Raw genomic sequence first — 23,414 nt, forward strand, 5'->3', positions numbered from 1 at the left:
TTTTCTCATACAAAATGTTTCCCTATAAAATGAATTTTATTGTTCCATAATTTATTTAACTTAAACTCAACTCCCTGACTTTTTGGAAGTTTCTAACTTTTCACTAGGTAGAGTATTTGCTAGCATAAATGATTCTGCAGAAATCAGTTTCTAAGGTCAGATTTCCTAGAATCAGAGCCTGAGAAGTCCTGGGTGTTCTTTGGAAGGAATGATGCTAAAGCTGAAACTCCAGTACTTTGGCCACCTCATGTGAAGAGCTGACTCATTAGAAAAGACTGATGCTGGGAGGGATTGGGGGCAGGAGGAAAAGAGGACGACAGAGGATGAGATGGCTGGATGGCATCACCGACTCGATGGATGTGAGTTTGAGTGAACTCCAGGAGTTGGTGATGGACAGGGAGGCCTGGCATGCTGCAATTCATGGGGTTGCAAAGAGTCAGAAATGACTGAGCGACTGAACTGAACTGAACTAAACTGAACATGATTTATATCCCAAAGAAAGGGAATGCCAAAGAATGTTCAAACTACCGCACAATTTCACTCATCTCACATGCTAGCAAAGTAATGCTCAAAATTCTCCAAGCCAGGCTTCAACAGTACATGAACCATGAACTTCCAGATGTTCAAGCTGGATTTAGAAAAGGCGGAGGAACCAAAGATCAAATTGCCAACATCTGTTGGATAATCGAAAAAGCAAGAGAGTTCTAGAAAAACATCTACTTCTGCTTTATTGACTATACCAAAGCCTTTGACTGTGTGGATTACAACAACTGTGGAAAATTCTTAAAGAGAAGGAAATACCAGACCACCTGACCTGACTCCTGAGAAACCTGTATGCAGGTCAGGTAGCAACAGTTAAAATCGGACATAAAACAACAGATTGGCTCCAAATCGGGGAAGGAGTACGTCAAGGCTGTATATTTTCACCCTGCTTATTTAACTTAAGTGCAGAGTATATCATGTGAAGTGCTGGGCTGGATGAAGCACAAGCTGGAGTCAAGATAACCGGAAAAATATCAATAACCTCAGATATGCAGATGACACCACCCTTATGGCAGAAAGAGAAGAACTAAAGAGACTCTTGATGAAAGCGAAAGAGGGTGAAAAGTTAGCTTAAAACTCAACATTCAGAAAACTAAGATATGGCGTCTGGTTCCATCACTTCATGGCAAATAGATGGGGAAGCAGTGAGAGGTTTTCTTTTTTTTTGACTCCAAAATCACTGCAGACGGTGAGTGCTGCCATTAAATTAAAAGACGCTTGCTCCTTGGAAGAAAAGCTATGACCAACCTAGACAGCCTATTAAAAAGCAGAGATATTACTTTACCAAAAAAGGTCCATCTAGTCAAAGCTATGGTTTTTCCAGTAGTCATGTATGGATGTGAGAGTTGAACTATCAAGAAAGCTGAGCGCTGAAGTGTTGATGTTTTGAACTGTGGTATTGGAGAAGGCTCTTGAGAGTCCCTCGGACTGCAAAGAGATCCAACCAGTCCATCCTAAAGGAAAGCAGTCCTGAATATTCATTGGAAAGACTGATGCTAAAGCTGAAACTCCAATACTTTGGCCACCTGATGGGAAGAACTGACTCACTGGAAAAGACCCTGATGCTGGGAAAGATTGAAGGCAGAAGGAGAAGGGGACGACAGAGGATGAGATAGTGGGATGGCATCACTGACTTGATGGACATGAGTTTGAGCAAGCTCTAGGGGTTGGTGATGGACAGGGAAGCCTGGCATGCTGCAGTCCATGGGGTGGCAAAGAGTCGGACATGACTGATCGACTGAACTGAACTGAACACAATATATTGAGGAAGCAATCTCAAGAGAAAGTGGGTCAGAGGAGGTCAGGGGAAAGAGCTGAGCAAAAATGTGGTCTCAACTTGAACCTGGCTTAGCCTAATCCCATGGGGAGCTCTGGAGGGCAAGTTTCATCATAGTGTTGGTTCCACTTTGAACAAGAAGCTAGACTTGAATACCCCTTAGTCATCACCTGTAGGCTCTCCAGTGGGGCTGGGGGAGCAGGTGATGTCTGCCCAACATCTGGAACAATGTGGGCCAAGACTAATCCTCGAGAGAAGGGAGCGGCCAGAAGTCATAGCAGCCAGTGCTCAGAACAGCTGAAAAAGGGTGGACCAGACAAGTAAAGGGATCTGGGAAGGGAATCAAGTGTGTTTGATTTTGTTGTGGCTACTCTTTTCTCTGGTTGTTAGGGAATAGAAGGGTTCTATCAAACAGTATAAAGATTTTGAAGATGTTTGGTTCAAATTACCACTTTCCCCTAGAAATAGCATCCCAATTGACATTTCTACCACTGGTATGAAAGGGATTAATATCACTTAAATGTTAAAAATGCTTTTCCCCTCCTCAATCTGTAATCTAACTTTTACCTCTATTTTTTATGTACATAAAATTTCTTTTATGTGTAGTTAAATATAACAGTATGTTCCTGGGTGATTCCTTCTTTACTTTCAGAATTTGACAGGCTTCCATTCTCACATCACAGTACTTGTATTTCTTTTTATTCCCTCATGGTTTCCTATTTAAATCAAATCCCTTATGATTATACAGTGGAAGTGACAAATAGATCCAAGGGATTAGATCTGATAGACAAAGTGCCTGAAGAACTTCGGATGGAGGTTTGTGACACTGTACAGGAGACAGTGATGAAGACCATACCCAAGAAAAAGAAATACAAAAAGGCAAAATGGTTGTCTGAGGAGGCCTTACAAATAGCTGTGAAAAGAAAAGAAGTGAAAGGCAAAGGAGAAAAGGAAAAATATACCCATTTGAATGCAAAGTTCCAAAGAAGAGCAAGAAGATATAAGAAAGTCTTCCTCAGTGATCAATGCAAAGAAATAGAGGAAAACAATAGAATGGGAAAGACTGGAGATCTCTTCAAGAAAATTAGAGATACCAAAGGAACGTTTCATGCAAAGATAGGCACAATAAAGGACAGAAATGGTATGGACCTAACAGAAGCAGAAGATATTAAGAAGAAGAGGTGGCAAGAATACACAGAAGAACTGTACAAAAAAATATCTTCATGACCCAGATAAGCATGATGGTGTGATCACTCACCAAGAGCCAGACATCCTGGAATGCAAAGTCAAGTGGGCCTTAGGAAACATTACTACGAACAAAGCTAGTGGAGGTGATGGAATTGCAGTTGAGCTATTTCAAATCCTGAAAGATGATGTTGTGAAAGTGCTGCACTCAATATCCCAGCAAATTTGGAAAACTCAGCAGTGGCCACAGGACTGGAAAACGTCAGTTTTCATTCCAATCCCAAGGAAAGGCAATGCCAAAGAATGTTCAGACTACTGAAGAACTGCACTCATCTCACATGCTAGCAAAGTAATGCTCAAAATTCTCCAAGCCAGGCTTCAACAGTACATGAACCATGAACTTCCAGATGTTCAAGCTGGATTTAGAAAAGGCAGAGGAACCAGAAATCAAATTGCCAACATCCGTTGCATCATCAAAAAGGCAAGAGAGTTCTAGAAAATCATCTACTTCTGCTTTACTGATTATGCCAAAGCCTTTGACTGTGTGGATCACAATAAACTGTGGAAAATTCTTCAAGAGATGGGAATACCAGATCACCTCACCTGACTTCTGAGAAATCTGTATGCAGGTCAAGAAGAAACAGTTAGAACTGGACATAGAAAAACAGACTAGTTCCAAATAGGGAAAGGAGTAAGTCAAGGCTGCATATTGTCACCCTGCTTATTTAACTTATATGCAGAGTACATCATGAGAAATGCTGGGCTGGATGAAGCACAAGCTTCAATCAAGATTACTGATTATATATATATATATGTATATAATATATATACAATATATATTATACAATATACAATATTATATAATATTGTATATTATATAAGGCATGAACTGACAGAGAACTGACAGAGCTCCAGAGGAATGTGGGGCTGTTTTTATCCTGGGAGGTGGCAGAGACAAACACTATGTCTCCCACCTCTATAGACCCCTGGGCAGCCTCAGTCAGCACTGTGTGTACAAGGGCCCTGACTGCCCAGTGTAGGAACCAGTTCGCCCCAGACCCATCTCAGACCTCACTGCTGGCTGCCCACCAGCACCACCTCCCACCCTACTCCTCCAAGCGCCAGCACTTACTTTCGATTTTCTTTATCCTCATTTCCCAGGGGATGAAGATGACCACGAAGTTACAAGCCAGGCGAGCAAACTTCCGCCACAGCTAGAGAGAAGGGAGCAGGATTAGAGGACTTGACATTCATGATGGTGGCAGTGATTGTGTGGAGCTCAGGTCCTACATGGGGGTGAGGCTCCCAGCGGGCATGCTCAGTCGCTCAGCTGTGTCCGACTTTTCAAGCCGGTGGTCTGTAGCCACCAGGATCCTCTGTCCATGGGATTCTCTAGGCAAGAATACTGGAGTGGGTTGCCATTCCCTTTTCCAGGGGATCATCCCGGCCCAGGAATCAAATCCAGGTCTCTTTCATTGCAGGCAGACTGTACCATCTGGGCCACCAGGGAAGACTTTTAAGAGCAAAGTGAACACAAAATTAAGCAAAACCAAGGAAGAAATGGGTCCTAATTTCAGGCCTGGGTTATTGAGATTTGGTAAGGCTTCTAAGATCATTGGGAACAGATGTGTACTAACAACATGTATCATAGCTTATGAACAATCTGTCCATCCAGAGTGTGTACTGACCACCTACATTGCGTTTCCAATACCTCGGATACAAATCATGAGCAAGACGTGTGAGGTATCAGCTGGTATGGAGTTTGCATCCAGGTAGAAGGGAGGAAACAACGAAGAATTCAACTCATTAGAACTGGGGGATAGCTTTTTGAAACAAAGGGTCAAGGAAGGTCTATCTGGGGAGGTCATACATGAGCTGAGATGTGAATGAAAATTAATCAATAGTTCAAAAAATAATTAGTCCTTAGAGGAGCTACCTAGAAAGGGAGAATAGCTAGGAGAAGCCTGTGGGTTAGCATTAGCTGGGCATTTTACAGGAAAGAATAAGAAGAAAGGAATGAGAGGAGGTCAAAAAGGTAGGAAATGGCTGATCTGGTGGATCAGAGGAAGGAGTCTGGATTTAATTCTGAATGCAATGTATATACAATGTACATTAATGTATGTAAGATGGACTATCACTCAGCCATTAAAAGGAACAAAATTGGGTCATTTGGAGATATGTGGATGGACCTAAAGTCTGTCATATAGAGTGAAGTAAGTCAGAAAGAAAGTACATCAAGGCTGTATTTTGTCACCCTGCTTATTTAACTTATATGCAGAGTACATCAAAAGAAATGCTGGGCTGGAAGAAGCACAAGCTGCAATCAAGATTACTGGGAGAAATATCAATAACCTCTATGCAGATGACACCAGCCTTATGGCAGAAAGCAAAGAACTAAAGAGCCTCTTGATGAAAGTGAAAGAGGAGAGTGAAAAAGTTGGCTTGAAACTCAACATTCAGAAAACTAAGAACATGGCATCTGGTCCCATCACTTCATGGCAAATAGATGGGGAAACAGTGGAAACAGTGTCAGACTTTATTTTGGGCTCCAAAATCACTGCATATGGTGACTGAAGCCATGAAATTAAAAGACGCTTACTCCTTAGAAGAAAAGCTGTGACCAACCTAGACAGCATATTAAAAAGCATAGACGTTACTTTGCCAACAAATGTCTGTCTACTCAAGGCTATGGTTTTTCCAGTGGTCATGTATGGATGTGAGAGTTGTAGTATAAAGAAAGCTGAGCACCGAAGAATTGATGTTTTTGAACTGTGGTGTTGGAGAAGACTCTTGAGAGTCCCTTGGACTGCAAGGAGATCCAACCAGTCAATCCTAAAGGAAATCAGTTCTGAATATTCATTGGAAGGACCGATGTTGAAGCTGAAACTCCAATACTTTGGTCACCTGATGTGAAGAACTGATTCATTGGAAAAGACCCTGATGCTGGGAAAGATTGAAGGCAGGAGGAGAAGGGGAGGACAGAGAATAAAATGGTTGGATGGCATCACTGACTTAATGGACATGAGTTTGAGCAAGCTCTGGGAGTTGGTGATGGACAGGAAGGCCTGGCGTGCTGCAGTCCATGGGGTCGCAAAGAATCAGACACAACTAAGCAACTGAACTGAAGTCAGCAAAAGAAAAGCAAATATCATATACTAATGCATATGTATGGAATCTAGAAAAATGGTACAGATGAACCTATTTCCCAGGCAGAAATATAGACATACTTGTAGAGAAGGGACATGTGGACATGGCGGGGGGAGATGGGTGGGACAAACTGGGAGACTGGGATTGATATATATATACTACCATGCATAAAATAGGTAGCTAGTGAGAAGACGTTGTATAGCACAGGGGGTACAACCTGGTGCTCTGTGATGACCTGAGAGGAGGGATGAGGGTGGATGGGAGGGGATATATATACACATATATAGTTGATTCACTTTGTTGTACAGCAGAAATTAACACAACATTGTAAAGCAATTATATTCCAATAAAAAAGACACAATCATTGATCACTATCATATGAGATATAAGAATGAATAAAGTCAACCCCGAAAAAAAAAAGGGGTAGAGAAATGATGTTATGAATGAGGAAGGGAAGAACCAAAGTGTCAGAATGAAAAAATCTGCTGTCTTCATAGTGGATGGTAAATGCTTTTGGAAAACAATTGATTAATATTTATCAAGAACCAAAAAACATGGATCATCCTTTTTTCTACAGAGGTCATAGTTTTGACATGTAGCCTAGAAAAAAGACTTTTAAAAGACTGGAAAAGCCATCTGTACAAAGACAATCTTTGCAGGTCTGTTTACACTAATGAAAAATTAGAAGCTATTTAAATATCACCAGCAGGCAAGTAACTAATTAAATTAACATACATCTTCCTGATGGAATATTACAGAGTCATCGAAAACAATAAGTACAAAAACATGGTGAAAAATAAAACAGCAACATGGAGAAAAATCCTTGTTATGGTGTTACCTGAAAAAAAGAAAGCAAGACAAAAGTATTTGTATACTATAATTACTCTGGGGCTTCCCTGGTGGCTCAGATGGTAAAGATTTCACCTGCCAATGCAGGAACAGTGGGTTCAATCCCTGGGTTGGGAAGATCCCCTGGAGAAGGAAATGGCAACCCACTCCAATATTCTTGCCTGGGAAATTCCATGGACAGAAGACCCTGGTGGCCACAGTCTATGGGATTGCAAAGAGTTGGACACGAGTTAGTGACTAAACAATAACAACACAATTAGTCTGATGTGAAAATTATATATCCAATGACTGAAATGTGAAGTTTAAAGAAAGATACTAGCAAAGCAGTAAAAGTTACTCTTATCTACTTTATCCCCCGCCAAAAGATACTATGGACAGTAGAGGATTAGAGTGGAAGAAATAATTTTTTTAATTGTTTTTGAAGCATTTATGAAAATTATTGGAATGTCTTTATTAATAGATACTTTCATGTATACTAAAGTTCAATGGTCAGTAACTGGATAGGAAAAGTAACAAGCAATAATCTAGCACTGTATTATAAAGTGAGCATTGGAATATGCCTGCAACTTTCTTATTAGATGAAATACAGTGAAGAAAACCCACACATGTAAGTGGGCTTCACTTGGGAAAGAGGCCAGATCATTCTCCCAAGGGAAGATCTCCTTTTTCTGATGAGTTGGGCTTCCTCCGGGAAGCATAATTTGTTAAGTGACGTCACTGGGACTTCAAATGCAAGTTTTGGGAAACTCGGACCTTCGAGCTCACCATACTGTTCAACAACTATTAATGAGGGACGTTTATAACCCATATAGTACAGCAAGTGCAAGGTTAATTACAACTGCCTGGGCTACGGGACCAGAGGAAGAGTGGGCACCTGCGTGTGTATGCTCTTTACCTTGGCACCCGCCGCTTGGTAGCCTCGAGTCCTGGTCAACCGCCCTTCAAACTTCAGCACAATATCCTTTGCTCGCCTGAGAAAAGAACAAAAACATGGTGGTGAGCACAAGTTTATCACCCGGGTAATCTCAGCAACACATGTGAATGTGCAGTAGGAATAGATAGCCAAACAGTGGAGAAGAGATGCGCTTATGCAAATCTTGCATTTTCTAACTTTTGACAACCAGTTGTTGTTCAGTCTCTAAGTCGTGTCTGACTCTTCGAGACCCCAAGGACTGCAGCATGCCAGGCTCCCCTGTACTGCACTATCTCCCAGAGTTCACTCAGACTCAGGTCCATTGAGTCAGTGGTGCCATCCAAACATCTCATCCTCTGCCACACCCTTTCCCTCCTGCCCTCAATCTTTCCAGTCAGTTGTAGATCAAACCAGTCAATCCTAAAAGAAATAAACCTGAATATTCATTGGAAGGACTGAAGCTGAAGCTGAAGCTCCAGTACTTTGGCCACCTGGTGAGAACAGCTGACTCCCTGGAAAAGACCCTGTTGCTGAGGAAGACTGAAGGCAAAAGGAGAAGAGGGTGGCAGAGGATAAGATAGTTAGATGGCATCACCAATTCAATGGACATAAATTTGAGCAAACTCTGGGAGACAGTGGAGGACAGAAGAGCCTGGTGTGCTGCAGTCCATGAGTCACGTCAAACGTTACTTAGCGACTGAACACCAACAACAGACGGGGCCTATATCAGTGAAAATAATAATTCATTTCATTTCATTCATTCATTATAAAATTTTAGGTCAATTTTTTTCTTTTCTGATTGGGATATAGGTGCTTTATGATGTTGTGTTAGTTTCTGCTGTTCAATGATGTGAATCAGCTGTATGCATACGTATATCCCTTCCCTCTTATACCTCCCTCCCCATCCCCATCCGACCCCTCTAGGTCATCACAGAGCACCCAGCTGAGCTCTGTGTCACAGCAGTGGAGCTTCCCACTAGATATCTTTTTACACATGGTAGTGTATATGTGTGAATGCTATTCTCCCAATTCATTCATTACATTTTCCATGCAAGCGACTTTCTGCACACCTGTTTAGGTCAAGTACAGTGGAACACAGAGGTGCATAAAATACAGTTGTTCCCCTGGAATAGCCCATTAGCTAATAAGGATGACAGAACTGAAGCAACCATGGGAGAGGGTGGGTGTGTAAGGACTGAGTAGGGGGCCAAGGCAGCAGGGAGCCAGGCTGGGACCTGGGACCCTTTCCTGTAGTGTGTGCACCTGGACACACCTCCCAGGCAACAAAATACAAAGAAACTAAAAAGAACTAAAAAGAACTGCCTGCACGCACAGTTGAGGCAAATTATGGACAATAAGATAAAAAGAGACCAAAACCCAAACTGTCACTTCTGAAGAGTCAGGAACAAAAGCAGGGTACTGTGCATGCCCCCTGCACACAGCACCACCTCAGGGTGGGCAGACCACCTAAGCCACCCCTCCGGCCTGACCCCTGAACACACCCTACCCTCACTGCATGTAAGGAACAAACTTGTACACCCCGCCCTGCTTCAATGAGCTGGCAAACAAGGGAACCTGTTATCTGTTCTTGTTCCCCCCTGCTGCAGCAGGGACCCCAATAAAGCCTCGTCTGAATTTCTTGTCTGACCTCTGGTTAATTTCTATTGATTAAGGAGGCCAACAGCCAGTTGTGGACGTGACTGGTGATGGAAGCAAGGTCCGATGCTATAAAGAGCAATATTACATAGGAACATGGAATGTTAGATCCATGAATAAAGCAAATTGGAAGTGATCAAACAGGAGATGGCAAGAGTGAACGTCAACATTTTAGGAATCAGTGAACTAAAATGGACTAGAATGGGTGAATTGAACTCAGATGACCATTATATCTACTACTGTGGGCAAGAATCCATTAGAAGAAATGCAGTGGCCATCATAGTCAACAAAAGCATCCAAAATGCAGTACTTGGATGCAGTCTCAAAACTGACAGAATGATCTCTGTTTGTTTCCAAGGCAAACCATCCAATATCACTTTAATCCACGTCTATGCCCTGACCAGTAATGCTGAAGAAGCTGAAGTTGAACAGTTCTATGAAGACCTATAAGACCTTTTAGAACTAACACCCAAAAAAGATGTCCTTTTCATTAGAGGGGACTGGAATGCAAAAGTAGGAAGTCAAGTAACACCTGGAGTAACAGGCAAATTTGGCCTTGGAGTACAGAATGAAGCAGGGCAAAGGTTAATAGAGTTTTGCCAAGAGAACACACTGGTCATAGCAAACACCCTCTTCCAACAATACTAGAGAAGACTCTACACATGGACATCACCAGATGGCCAACACCAAAATCAGATTGATTATATTTTTTGCAGCCAAACATGGAGAAGCTCTATACAGTCAGCAAAAACAAGACTGGGAGCTGACTGTGGCTCAGATCATGAACTCTTTATTACCAAATTTCGGCTTAAATTGAAGAAAGTAGGGAAAACCACTAGACCATTCAGGTATGACCTAAATCAAATCCTTTACAATTAGGCAGTGGAATAGATTTAAGGGCCTAGATCTGATAGATAGAGTGTCTGATGAACTATGAACGAACATTCGTGATATTGTACAGGAGACAGGGATCAAGACCATCCCCAAGAAAAAGAAAAGCAGAAAAGCAAATGGCTGTCTGAGGAGGCCTTACAAAATAGCCGTGAAAAGAAGAGAAGTGAAAAGCGAAGGAGAAAAGGAAAGATATACCCATCTGAATGCAGAGTTCCAAAGAATAACAAAGAGAGATAAGAAAGTCTTCCTCAGTGATCAGTGCAAAGAAATAGAGGAAAACAACAGAATGGGAAAGACTAGAGATCTCTTCAAGAAAATTAGAGATACCAAGAGAACATTTCATGCAAAGACAGGCACAATAAAGGACCAAAATGGTATGGACCTAACAGAAGCAGAAGATATTAAGAAGAGGTGACAAGAATACACAGAAGAACTGTACAAAAAAGATCTTCACAATCCAGATAATCACGATGGTGTGATCACTCACCTAGAGCCAGACATCCTGGAATGTGAAGTCAAGTGGGCCTTAGGAAGCATCACTATGAACAAAGCTAGTGGAGGTGATGGAATTCCAGTTGAGCTATTTCAAATCCTAAAAGATGATGCTGTGAAAGTGCTGCACTCAATATGCCAACAAATTTGGAAAACTCAGCAGTGGCCACAGGACTGAAAAAGGTCAGTTTTCATTCCAACCACAAAGAAAAGCAGTGCTAAAGAATGTTCAAACTACCACGCAATTGCACTCATCTCACACGCTAGTAAAGTAATGCTCAAAATTCTCCAAGCCAGGCTTCAGCAATCCGTGAACCATGAACTTCCAGATGTTCAAGCTGGTTTTAGAATAGGCAGAGGAACCAGAGATTAAATTGCCAACATCCATTGGATCATTGAAAAAGCCAGAGAGTTCCAGAAAAACATCTATTTCTGCTTTATTGACTATGCCAAAGCCTTTGACTGTGTGGATCACAAGAAACTGTGGAAAATGCTGAAAGAGATGGGAATACCAGACCACCTGACCTGCCTCCTGAGAAATCTGTATGCAGGTCAGGAAGCAACAGTTTGAACTGGACATGGAACAATAGACTGGTTCCAAATAGGAAAAGGAGTACGTCAAGACTGTATATTGTCACCCTGCTTATTTAATTTATATGCAGAGTACATCATGAGAAACGCTGGGCTGGATGAAGCACAAGTTGGAATCAAGATTGCCAGGAGAAACATCAATAACCTCAAATATGCAGATGACACCACCCTTATGGCAGAAAGTGAAGAAGAACAAAAGAGCCTCTGATGAAAGTGAAAGAGGAGAGTGAAAAAGTTGGCTTCAAACTCAACATTCAGAGAACTAAGATCATGGCATCCGGTCCCATCATTTCATGGCAAATAGATGGGGAAAGAGTGGAAACAGTGGCAGACTTTATTTTGGGGGGCTCGAAAATCACTGCAGATGGTGACTGCAGCCATGAAATTAAAAGACACTTGCTCCTTGGAAGAAAAGTTATGACCAACCTAGACAGCATATTAAAAAGCAGACACATTACTTTGCCAGCAAAGGTCCATCTAGTCAAGGCTATGGATGGTTTTTCCAGTAGTCATGTATGAATGTGAGAGTTGGACTGTGAAGAAAGCTGAGTGCCAAAGAATTGATGCTTTTGAACTGTGGTGTTGGAAAAGACTCGAGAGTCCCTTGGACTACAAGGAGATCCAACCAGTCCATTCTAAAGGAGATCAGTCCTGAGTATTCATTGGAAGAACTGATGTTGAAACTGAAACCTCAATATTTTGGCCACCTGATGCGAAGAGCTGACTCATTTGAAAAGACCCTGATGCTGGGATATATTGAAGGCAGGAGGAGAAGGGGATGACAGAGGATGAGATGGTTGGATGGCATCACCAACTCAATGGACATGAGTTTGGGTAAACTCTGGGAGTTGGTGATGGACAGGGAGGCCTGGCATGCTATGGTCCATGGGGTTACAAAGAGTTGGACACGACTGAGCGACTGAACTGAACTGAAGGATGCCAAGAACCCTGGTCAGTAACAGCAGTGGGGACAGTTCCTAACCCAGGCCTCGTCACAGCCCAGCCTCTCTACAGGTAACAAATACATGCTCTGTCCTCCCAGATAGGTGGCTGTAGGTCCAAACCCAAGGCTGGAGTTCCCTGATTTCTCTGCCTCAGCAACACTCCCTCGAGCCCAGAGCAGTCAGGGTCCACTGCTCTCTCTGCCTTCCATAGATCTGGTGAGTCTCCGCAGGTCCAATTACTGGAATAATGCTCCAGTAGTTTCTCAAGGTAATTGGGAGGAGACAGGTGACAGGGAGGAGACAGGTGACAGGGGATGACAAATGCAGGTCTTGAAGGGCGAGCTGATCTCCGAGAGATTGATGGCTGGCCTGGGCCTCCCTGGTATCGGCGTCTCAGAGCCCTGGCTACACTTACGGAGGAAGGCCTGGTTCATTCCTTGAATCCTGACTGAAAAGTTATCATTTGCTTTGCTCTCCCCGCAGGTTAAAAAAGACTCACCCTCTTACAGTTCAGATAATCATTAATCATCAGAGTTTCTGTATGCTTTTCAAAATTCTGATAGAATACATGACTTAGATTTTTTTTTTTTGATGTGGACCATTTTTTAAAACTTTATTAATATGTTACAATATTGCTTCTGTTTTGGGGTTTTTTTTTTGCCCCAATGCAGTGGGATCTTCGCTCCTTGACCAGGGAAGGAACCCACAGCCTCTGCATTGGAAGGCAAAGTCCCAGCCACTGGACCACCAGTCAAGTCCCTACACGACCCTTTGTGTTTTTTTGAAATAGAGTTGATTTCTGGAGAAGGCCTTGGCAACCCTCTCCAGTATTCTTGCCTGGAGAATCCCATGGACAGAGGAGCCTAGCAGGCTACAGTCCTTGAGGTCACAAAGAGTCAAACAGGGCTGAAGCAGATTAGCACACACACTCTTGCAATAACCACCTGGTGCTATCGGGGCCCTTACCTCAGCGCCCTCAGCTTCTGCCCCATGGTCCAGGGTCGACAGCGAATGTTTGCCATGAGATCTTTCTGGAACTGTATGTTCTGAAAGATTTGTTCCGGATCATGGCTGTCCCCCGTTTCATCCGCAGTAAAGCTGTCCTCCAAGTTGCTGAATGGATCAGGGCATTAAGGAGGAAATCGGATTAGTAGAATTACTTCCCGCCAAGATTTTGCCCTGGGTAAGTTCAGCCTCTTGCTCTCTGGGGGTCATCTGTATGAAGCCGGTGTGTGTGGAAGAAGAGGAGAGGGATCTGGGGTGTTGGAGAGAGAATCCAGTAGTGTTAGCAGCCACTGGAACACATTCACTGACTTTGATGGGTCAGTGAAAAACAAAAGCTTCGAAGGATAAAAGATGCTATCAGAAGCTGTCGTCAAAGGAACCAAGAAAGTACTTATGTAGGATTCCTGAAGAGCAGCATCTTTGGTGGCAAAGCATAAAGAAAGGACTCCTCCTGCCCCCTAATTCTGGATGTAAAATAAACAAAAACCAAACTATCTCATCTAGAGAGCACCCCCAGGCCGCACTCCTGCTTGGATTCATTTGAAATCTGAGATAAGGATGGGAAACAGGCAGCCGTTTCTATGAACAAATTAGCTAAACAAATTTACACAGGCAAATATTTCAGGATATTAGTTACTCTCTAAGGAGAACAACTTTCCAAAGTGTAGCAACATTTATTCCCAGTGAAAATGAATACACTAATTCTAATGCAAATTGTTTTCTGTAATGTTACATATTTTTTATCTATTGGAATATAATTGCTTTACAATGTTGTGTTAGTTTTGTAACTGGGAAAGGTTAATTTTGAATTTATGTTGGAACTGCTTCTGTGACTTTAACCCTTTTTTGTTATTAAACATACATAATGGCCTGCCTGAGCCGCCCACCTGTGAAAGACTGCAAGGAAGTGAAACTAACACATCCCCCTGCCTGAGGCTTGCCATTCTAGAGGATATTTGTAAGGATTGAAGTCTTTTTACTTTTGTTTCCTCACTTCCCCCCATCTCTGATCAAGGAAAGGACCTGGCAACCAAGTCGTAACTAGATGGTTATTTTGAGGCACTAGCCTGCCATCTTCTCCGACAGCCCACTCTCCTCAGTTAAAATCTGTTCCTTGCCTCAACCCCTCCTCTCTCAGATTCATTGGGCTGGCGTTTGGCAAGCAGAGTCAGCTTGGACTCCATAACGGTTTCTGCTCTACAATGAAGTGAATCAGCTTAAAGTATAGAATATATCCCCTCCCCACTGGGCCGTGCCCCGTGCCCCCGGCCCCAGCCTACCCATCCTTGTAGATCATCACAGAGCACCTGAGCTGAGCTTCCTGTGCTTAATTCAAAAGGACACATGTACCGTAAAGCAACTTTTCAGGAGGGGATAAAGAGTATTGTGCTATGGCTATTTCTTCAAGGAAGCACTTAAAGGTAAGGGGAAATAATTCCTTTGTTTTTTCTAATTCAGGTTGTTTTTACTTACTCCAAGGAGAATTTTCTCCAGCTTCTCTGAATTTATGGAGGTTTTAATATACCTTTGTAAATGTTTAACAAATTCAAGTAACACTCCCCCACTTCTAACTAGTCTATATTCCAACAGAAACCTCATTTATTATGACAGATGTATTGTCTGTTACTCTCGATACATCAGCTCTCTCTTGATATTGCTGATGGAGTAAAAGAGAAGAGAAAACAGATAAAGCACGACTGTGGGTTTGGCCAGCAATAAAGGCAGGTTGGGGTGTAAGCTTTTTGATGCTGATCAGAAGCAGGTAGACACTACCCTCTGTGCACATGGCTGAGGCTGTCTTCCTTGACGGATGAAGACCTGGATAAAGGAGTTTCTGAGCTTATTCTGAAGGAGAACCCAGGAAGATGGGCACTTGGTCCTCTGGAGAGATGCAAGCAAGGGGGACCCAGGCTTTTCCTCCTCACACACCTGCCTTCACTGCACAGTGGATGGGCGGGACGGCTCACCTGAGCAGCAGGGACTCCTGATAGAAGTAGTGCTGGTTGGCATTTCTCCGGATGCTTCTAAAACGCTGGGATGCCTTCGGTGGTTTCATGGGAGCCAGCTGGCTGCCAGGGATCAGGAGAGGTGGGCAGGGCGCTGAGAAGCAGGCAGGCAGGAGTCTGCTGTGCGAGTTGCTCTGCCCTCCAGTTCTCAGGAGCAGGACTGTGCGTCTGCAGTGATGCTGTGAGCAGAGAAGCCAGGAAGCCACTCATGCATATGCATGTTAAGGTGGCTGTAGCAGCAGAGACTGGCTGGAGTTAAGACAGCCAAAGGCAAGAGGCTTGACCAGGTGATCTAAGACCACTTGGTGCTGCCCAAATAATCACGTGGGTGACCCCTTGTGCCAGGAAGGGCTCTGCTGTTTGCAAAGCACTTTATATCTGTTACCATGACTGGTGTTCAGAAAATATTTAGGGAGGATGCAAGGCATAGCTTGTTTGTTTAGTTTTTTAATTATCAATAAAAAAGTTTAGAGACAGTAAGAATCTTGTCGTGTCCATGTAATGGGAAAAATAAATCTGACTCCATATTAAATCATTTCTTTTATTTTAACCTTTGTATTCTATTGTGTTAAGAATGTTGCCTATAGCTTGAAATACACAGGAGAGCCCATTCTCAAGGCTCTGACCTTTAAGGGTGTAACACTTTTCCATTCCTATAGAGATGAAAAGTTGCAGAACAGAGAACAGTTTCTCCTGTTGGAGATCTATAGAATACTTGATCTATCTGGGAACAAAGGACTCCTACACCAAGACTTTGCAATAATGAACCATGCCTCCTCCCTTGTGTGCGCTGTCACTTCAGTCACCTGCGATTCTTTGTGACCCCTTGGATGGTAGCCTGCCAGGCTTCTCTGTCTATGGGATTCTCCAGAAAGAATTCTGGAGTGGGTTGCCATGCCCTCCTCCAGGGGATCTTGCCCCCAGAGACTGAACTCCCAGAGAACACTTCTCATAAGAGAAGTGTCTCTTACGTCTCCTGCATTGACAGGCGGTTTCTTTACCACTAGCTCTACTTTACCACTCTTTACCACTACCACTATTCTCAGCTTAATTTTTCTGTTTTGAAAAAAGTCAAACCTACAGAAATGTTGATAGAACAATACAAAGCATACAAGTACTGTATACTCATAACCTAGACCCACCAATTGCTAACGTTTTGTCACATTTGCTTGATTTTTATCTATACATTTCCCCCCTACACCATTTAAAAGTAACTAGAGGGGACTTCCCTGGTGGTCCAGTGGTTAAGACTCCATGGTTCCAATGCAGGGGATGCAGGTTTGATCCCAAGTCGGGGAATTAGATCCCACATGCCATGCGGTGCAGTCCAAAAAAACTATCCAAAAAGTGGGCTTTCCAGGTGGTGCTAGTGGTAGAGAACCTGCCTACCACTGCAGGAGACATGAGAGATGCAGGTTCCATCCTTGGGTCGGGAAGATCCCCTGGAGAAGGAAATAGCAACCCACTCCAGTATTCTTGCCTGGAGAATCCCATGGACAGAGCGGCCTGGTGGGCTACAGTTCATGCTGTCGCACAGAGTCAGACATGACTGAAGTGACTTAGCACAAATGCACATCAAGAAAGTAACTTAGAGAGGGTAAGAAACTTGTCCCTGTTCGTGTAATAGGGAAGAATAAATCTAACTCCATATTAGATTTGTTTCTTTCAAACAAGATGAATTCTTTAACTTTTGAATTCATCTATAAGTCCAGGACTTTCCAATAGTTTCACCACATAAACCTCCATTTAAAAAAAAAATTGACACAAGAAATTATTTGCTTGCAGTAAGGTTGGTTGAACTGAACTAGAAAAGGCCCTTTCTGTTGAAGACTCTGCATTGTCAGTACACTAGAGACACCACAAAGAGGTGAGTCATGGAATGGGCCAAGCACTAGACAACCGGGCAGAAAGGAAATCTGCTAGCAACTCCCGGCTTGGGGCTTAGGAGGGGGACTGCATTCATGCATTCTTTTATTCATTTATTAGCAAGTCATTAGATTCCTCTGTCTGTCATGCATGGGTCTGACAAACAAAGCCAGAACCCTAGCCTGGGATTTTGGGGTTCAGGGGCTGCCAGACAGGTGTTTAGATCCCCGGGCTCAGGGTCTGGGAATGAAACAGAGGCCTGGGCACCAGAGCTGGCCCTCACTCAAGATGGACTTGGGGCCTTGTGACATCTGGTCACCTGTCTGTCAATCTCCCTGAGGTCATTTGACCTGATAGTCCACCTAGTAATACTAGATAAAATCTGTGTTTATCAAATGGACAAAATGGCATATATAGTAGAATTCCTTCTGTTGGTTGGTTTGTGTGTGTGTTTTTTTTTTTAGGAAATGGCAATCCATTCCACAGTTCTTGCCTGGGAAATCCCATGGACAGAGGAACCTCGCCGGCTACAGTCCATGGGGTCACAAAGAGTCGAACACGACTGAGCGACTATATATATATACACATGTATATATATATTTGTGTTTTTAGAGGGGTGAAATTGAAAGTGTTAGTCACTCAATCGTGTCCAACTCTGCGACCCCGTGGATTGTATTCCGCCAGCTTCCTCTGTCATTTAGAGAGATAGGAAAAGGTAACGATAGCAAATTTTAAAGGATTCTACAGGGATTTATTAAAACAAATTATGATGTGTTTTTTGAATATTGGTAGAATGAGCTTTAATGTGCTCTGATGTGTGTGTGGTCTTTTTATGGTTTCCTTCTCCTGATTTTTAAAATTCTTTTTGAGTCCACCGGACAGTCACTGTGGCAATGAGCACAAGGTGAGGGGGTTGTTGCCTCTCCTTAGCCCCAGCACAAGGGACTCAGATTCACACACACTCCGCTCTTGTCCTGCCTAGTTCCTCTCTGGGCCTCAGCTCCTCTGGGCTCACCAGGGCTGGTTAGAAAGAGGAAGTGCAGGCAGATGTTAATTTCTGAGAGCTGGGAATAAATGACTGGGCTTGCATCTGACTTCCTCTGACAATCTGATTAGCGGCTTTAGATGTGCTGGATGGTTTTAAGTTAAGCCAGCATGTGTATGTAGATAAATGACTAAAAATCCCTCCAATGCTAATAGTGGAAACACTTTAAAAAATCATAAAGGATCCAATGTCAAGATGCACTAAAACCATTATTTTCTAGATCGACTGCTTACAAGTTCTGGGTGGTGTGAGAAGGAGGAAGATAAACAATATTGAAAAGGAGAGAAAAATCACGTGGAGGTCTATTTGTATAACATACAAATCCTTTTCAGTTGGAAATAAAAATAAAAATTTGTTATAAATGCCAGGAGGTTTTAACAGAAATCATGAGGCGGCTTAGCTTACAGGCAAAACAACATTCATTCCCTTCATCATCTACAAAAGGCATTCCCCACCCCGCCACTCCCCACTTGCTGCTAAGTGAATACTAATACCCCTAAGGTACCATCTGAGTCCTATCAGCAACCCCAAGCTCCCTTTTCTAAGTTATCAAATGTTTAGCTCTGCATTTTACAAGAGAGACGTTTCCATTTTTGAGATATATTTACGTGCCTGTTATATTGTCTGAGTGACACTAAAAGCTTTTGTTTGAAGTTTAGAATTACAATTTGGGCCCAGAAAATGTTATTTAGGGGAGACGTTCAAGAATTGTTTCCAGTTTTCCAATTAACAAGGGAATTTGTTGAGACATGAGAGCAAATTACTGTTGTTGAATTCCTCCTGAAATCATCTCCTGCAGATTGAAGTTGAAACTGAGCAGATATGAAACTGAGATTTCCATGAGGGAGATTGTGATACTTTGTTACTCATTTAGTTATGAGAGGCTGACCACAGGGCAGGAGGGTGGGGCTGTCCTCTGCTACACTTGCCCCTGCAGTTAAGTGAAGACAGATTGTCACCACCCCAACAGAATCCTGTGGACGAAGGCAATGACTGTTAGAGGGGTTGCAACTGGGATATGAAAATAGAGATCTCCTATCCTGCTCTGCAGTTGTGCTTCCTCAAAAAAAAGAAATTCTTTTTCGTAGATGATTATATCTAAACACATAAACTGTCCTAAGGGGACTTTCCTGGTGGTTCAGTGGTAAAGAGTCTGCTTCCCAATGCAGGGATGCAGGTCCGATCCTTGGTCGGCGAACTAAGATCTCAAGTGCCATGGGGCAAATAAGTAGGCATGTCACAGCTAGAGAAGTTCGTGCATCACAACTAGAGAAGCCTAAAACAAGACCCAGCACAGCCTAAATAAATAAATATTTTTTAAAAACAATAAAATTAAATTAAAGAAATAAAAGCCAAGTGAAAATTGTACCTAGATTATTGATGACCCACTATGGGTTAGTAGTTCATCTATGATGTATCCTTAAAAAGCTCACTGAAATATGGGTTATGTGACTGATACTCGCTTCCACCATGTTTAAAGCTTTCTCTTATTTTGACAATCCTTGACCTTAACCTTTCACTCAAGGCTACCAAAGGGCTTGGATTCCCCTCATCCTATTGCTTGACATTCTGCAAATCTGGTTTTCATTTTTGCCATGTCAATTTCCACTCACATTTTTTTTTAACCCTTCCGCCTTCCTTTATAACTCACTATCTTTTCTTATTACCTCAATTTTGCATCTATTGTTTCAGAAAGAACCCTTTGATTTTATTTCATTGAGAAAAGTCAGTATGGGCTAAGAATTACATTTTGTTTTCTGTAGTAAATCTCCTGAAATATGCTTTTTCTCTACCTCTTGCGTGCTTCATGTTCATTGCCTTTTTTAATGTTATGGGATTTTTAGTGAATTCTTTCTCTGTCCTTGCTCCTCGAATGCCCAGTGTTCTTGTTGTTTGGTATTTGTTCCCCAATAATGTTCTTTAATTTTATGCACTGCTTCAAGGATGCTGTTAGATATAATCTCTCAGCTTGTCACTGGGGGAGACTGCTGGGTAATGACTTTGTGGGGTGAGGCAAGTTCAGTTCGGTGCAGTTCAGTCATTCTGTCATGTCCAACTCTTTGTAACCCCATGAACTGCAGCACACCAGGCCTCCCTGTCCATCAGGGAGGTAAACTCTCAGAGTTTACCAACTCATGGCCATTGAGTTAGTGATGCCATCTAACCATCTCATCTTCTGTCATCCCCTTCTCCTCCCACCTTCAATCTTTCCCAGGGTCTTTTCAAATGATTCAGTTCTTTGCATCAGGTGGCCAAAATGTTGGAGTTTCAGCTTCAACAATAGTCCTTCCAATGGATATTCAGGACTGAATTCCTTTAGGATGGACTGGTTGGATCTCCCTGCAGTCTAAGGGACTCTCAAGAGTCTTCTCCAACACCACAGTTCAAAAGCATCAATTCTTTAGCACTCAGCTTTCCTTATAGTCCAACTCTCACATCCATACATGACTACTGGAAAAACTATAGCCTTGACTAGATGGACTTTTGTTGGCAAAGTAATGTCTCTGCTTTTTAATATGCTGTCTAGGTTGGTCATAACTTTTCTTCCAAGGAGCAAGTGTCTTTTAATTTCATGGCTGCAGTCACCATCTGCAGTGATTTTGGAGTTAAAAAAAAAAATCTCTCACTGTTTCCCCATCTATTTGCCATGAAATGATGGGACCAGATGCCATGGTCTTAGTTTTCTTAATGTTGAGTTTGAAGCCAACTTTTTCACTCTCCTCTTTCACTTTCATCAAGAGGCTCTTTAGTTCTTCATTTTCTGCCATAAGGGTGGTGTCATCTGTATATCTGAAGTTATCGATATTTCTCCCAGCAATCTTGATTCCAGCTTGTACTTCATCCAGCCCAGCATTTCTCATGATGTACTCTGCATATAAGTTAAATAAGCAGGGTGACAATATACAGCCTTGACGTACTCCTTTTCCTATTTGGAACCAGTCTGTTGTTCCATGTCCAGTTCTAACTGTTGCTTCCTGACCTGCATACAGATTTCTCAGAAGGCAGGTCAGGTGGTCTGGTATTCCCATCTCTTTCAGAATTTTCCACAGTGTGTTGTGTCCACACAGTCAAAGGTTTTTAGCATAGTCAATAAAGCAGAAATAGATGTTTTTCTGGAACTCTCTCACTTTTTCTATAATCCAACGGATGTTGGCAATTTGATATCTGATTCCTCTGCCTTTCTAAAACCAGTTTGAACATCTGGAAGTTCATGGTTCACATACTATTGAAACCTGGCTTGGAGAATTTTGATCATTACTCTACTAGTGTGTGAGATGAGTACAATTGTGCAGTAGTTTGGCATCGCCTTTCCTTGAGATTGGAATGAAAACTGACCTTTTTCAGTCCTGTGGCCACTGCTAAATTTTCCAAATTTGCTGGCATATTGAGTGCAGCACTTTCACAGCATCATCTTTTAGGATTTGAAATAGCTCAACTGGAATTCCATCACCTCCACTAGCTTTGTTCATAGTGATGCTTCCTAAGGCCCACTTGACTTTGCATTCCAGGATATCTGGCTCTAGGTGAGTGATCACACCATCGTGATTAACTGGGTCGTGAAGATCTTTTTTGTGTAGTTCTTCTGTGTATTCTGGGCTTCCCTGGTGGCTCAGAGGTTAAAGCGTCTGCCTCCAATGCGGGAAACCCGGGTTCGATCCCTGGGTCAGGAAGATCCCCTGGAGAAGGAAATGGTAACCCACTCCAGTATTCTTGCCTGGAGAATCCCATGGACGGAGAAGCCTGGTAGGCTACAGTCCACGAGGTCGCAAAGAGTCAGACACGACTGAGCAACTTCACCTCCACCTTCTGTGTATTCTTGCCATCTCATCTTCTGCTTCTGTTAGGTTCATACCATTTCTGTCCTTTATTGAGCCCATCTTTGCATGAAATGTTCCCTTGGTATCTCTAATTTTCTTGAAGAGATCTCTAATCTTTCCCATTCTATTGTTTTCCTCTATTTCTTTGCACTGATCAGTAAGGAAGGCTTTCTTATCTCTCCTTGCTATTCTTTGAAACTCTGCATTCAAGTGGGCATATCTTTTCTTTTCTCCTTTGCTTTTCACTTCTCTTCTTTTCACAGCTATTTGTAAGAGGCAGTGGAGGGGGAGGGAAACTAGGAGCATTGTCAGCCACAAACTGGCACTTGCCATGGGCACTTGCCGTCTACTTCCACAAGGATTAAATCAGGTTCTGCTGCAGCTGCTGACCTTACCACACCCCCTGAAAGGAGTTCAGGATGGTGAGCAGAAATGAGGCACTCTGTGCTCTGGAAAAACTGGTTGAACAGGTCTTCAGATAGTTAGATATTCTCAGGAGCTGATTTTATGAGCCCAATTCCTGTATCTCCTCATATCTAGGAAAGCACTAAAATCTTTCATGGTGACGATTTTCTCTCGTGATTAGCAGAAGCTTCACGAGACCAGCAGAAACTTTCTACCAAAAAAAATATATGCTTGCTTGCATGTATTCCCCCTTCACCGAAATCACATCTCTACTGTCCTTTCCCCCCTGCCTCTTTGGAGCAGTTTCTCAGAGCTATCTGAGGTGCTGTCATCCAGGCTGCAGTCCTCATTTTGCCCCAAAATAAAACTTAACTTGCAACTCTCACATTGTGCGTTTTTTTAGCCGACAGTACCCTGGAAAGAAGAACTGGGGATTTGTTCTGTTAACTCCTCCCTTCTTGCGCCCGTGGGTAGTTCTCTCCTTCCGTTCTTTGTTCATATGGCCTCTTCCTCAGATACCTATGTGGCTTTGTCTGTCTCCTTTCCTTCTCTGTTAGGAAATTTTCCACAGCAGGAAGATTTCATCACTGTGGAGAGAGTTCTAATCTGTGGAAAATACCGACGCTGGAGACTTCCTATTCGGAATGGCCACTCTTGTTTGGATCACCTCTGTCTCTATAATGTAATTATGAATATTCATAGTATTTGTCACTGTAACCAGTTCAAGTGTGCAGTTCAGTGGTATTAAGCACATTCACACTGCTGTGCAACCATTATTT

The 23,414-nt window shown here is 42.7% G+C and overlaps 1 protein-coding gene across 1 annotated transcript in view; it reads right to left on the bottom strand.

Moving 5' to 3' along the window:
• The window catches only part of TMC3 (transmembrane channel like 3), a 53,331-nt gene extending 37,780 nt beyond the window's left edge, over positions 1 to 15,551 (bottom strand). The window contains exons 1-4 of the mRNA XM_005889741.2: positions 15,463 to 15,551; positions 13,457 to 13,603; positions 7,896 to 7,971; positions 4,137 to 4,218 (exon numbers count right to left, since the gene is read on the bottom strand). Coding sequence (XP_005889803.1) covers positions 4,137 to 4,218; positions 7,896 to 7,971; positions 13,457 to 13,603; positions 15,463 to 15,551 — 394 coding nt within the window. The remainder of the gene's footprint in view (positions 1 to 4,136; positions 4,219 to 7,895; positions 7,972 to 13,456; positions 13,604 to 15,462) is intronic.
• Positions 15,552 to 23,414: the final 7,863 nt, after the last annotated feature.

This window comes from Bos mutus, chromosome 21, assembly GCF_027580195.1.
Source record: "Bos mutus isolate GX-2022 chromosome 21, NWIPB_WYAK_1.1, whole genome shotgun sequence".
Lineage (NCBI taxonomy): Eukaryota > Metazoa > Chordata > Mammalia > Artiodactyla > Bovidae > Bos > Bos mutus.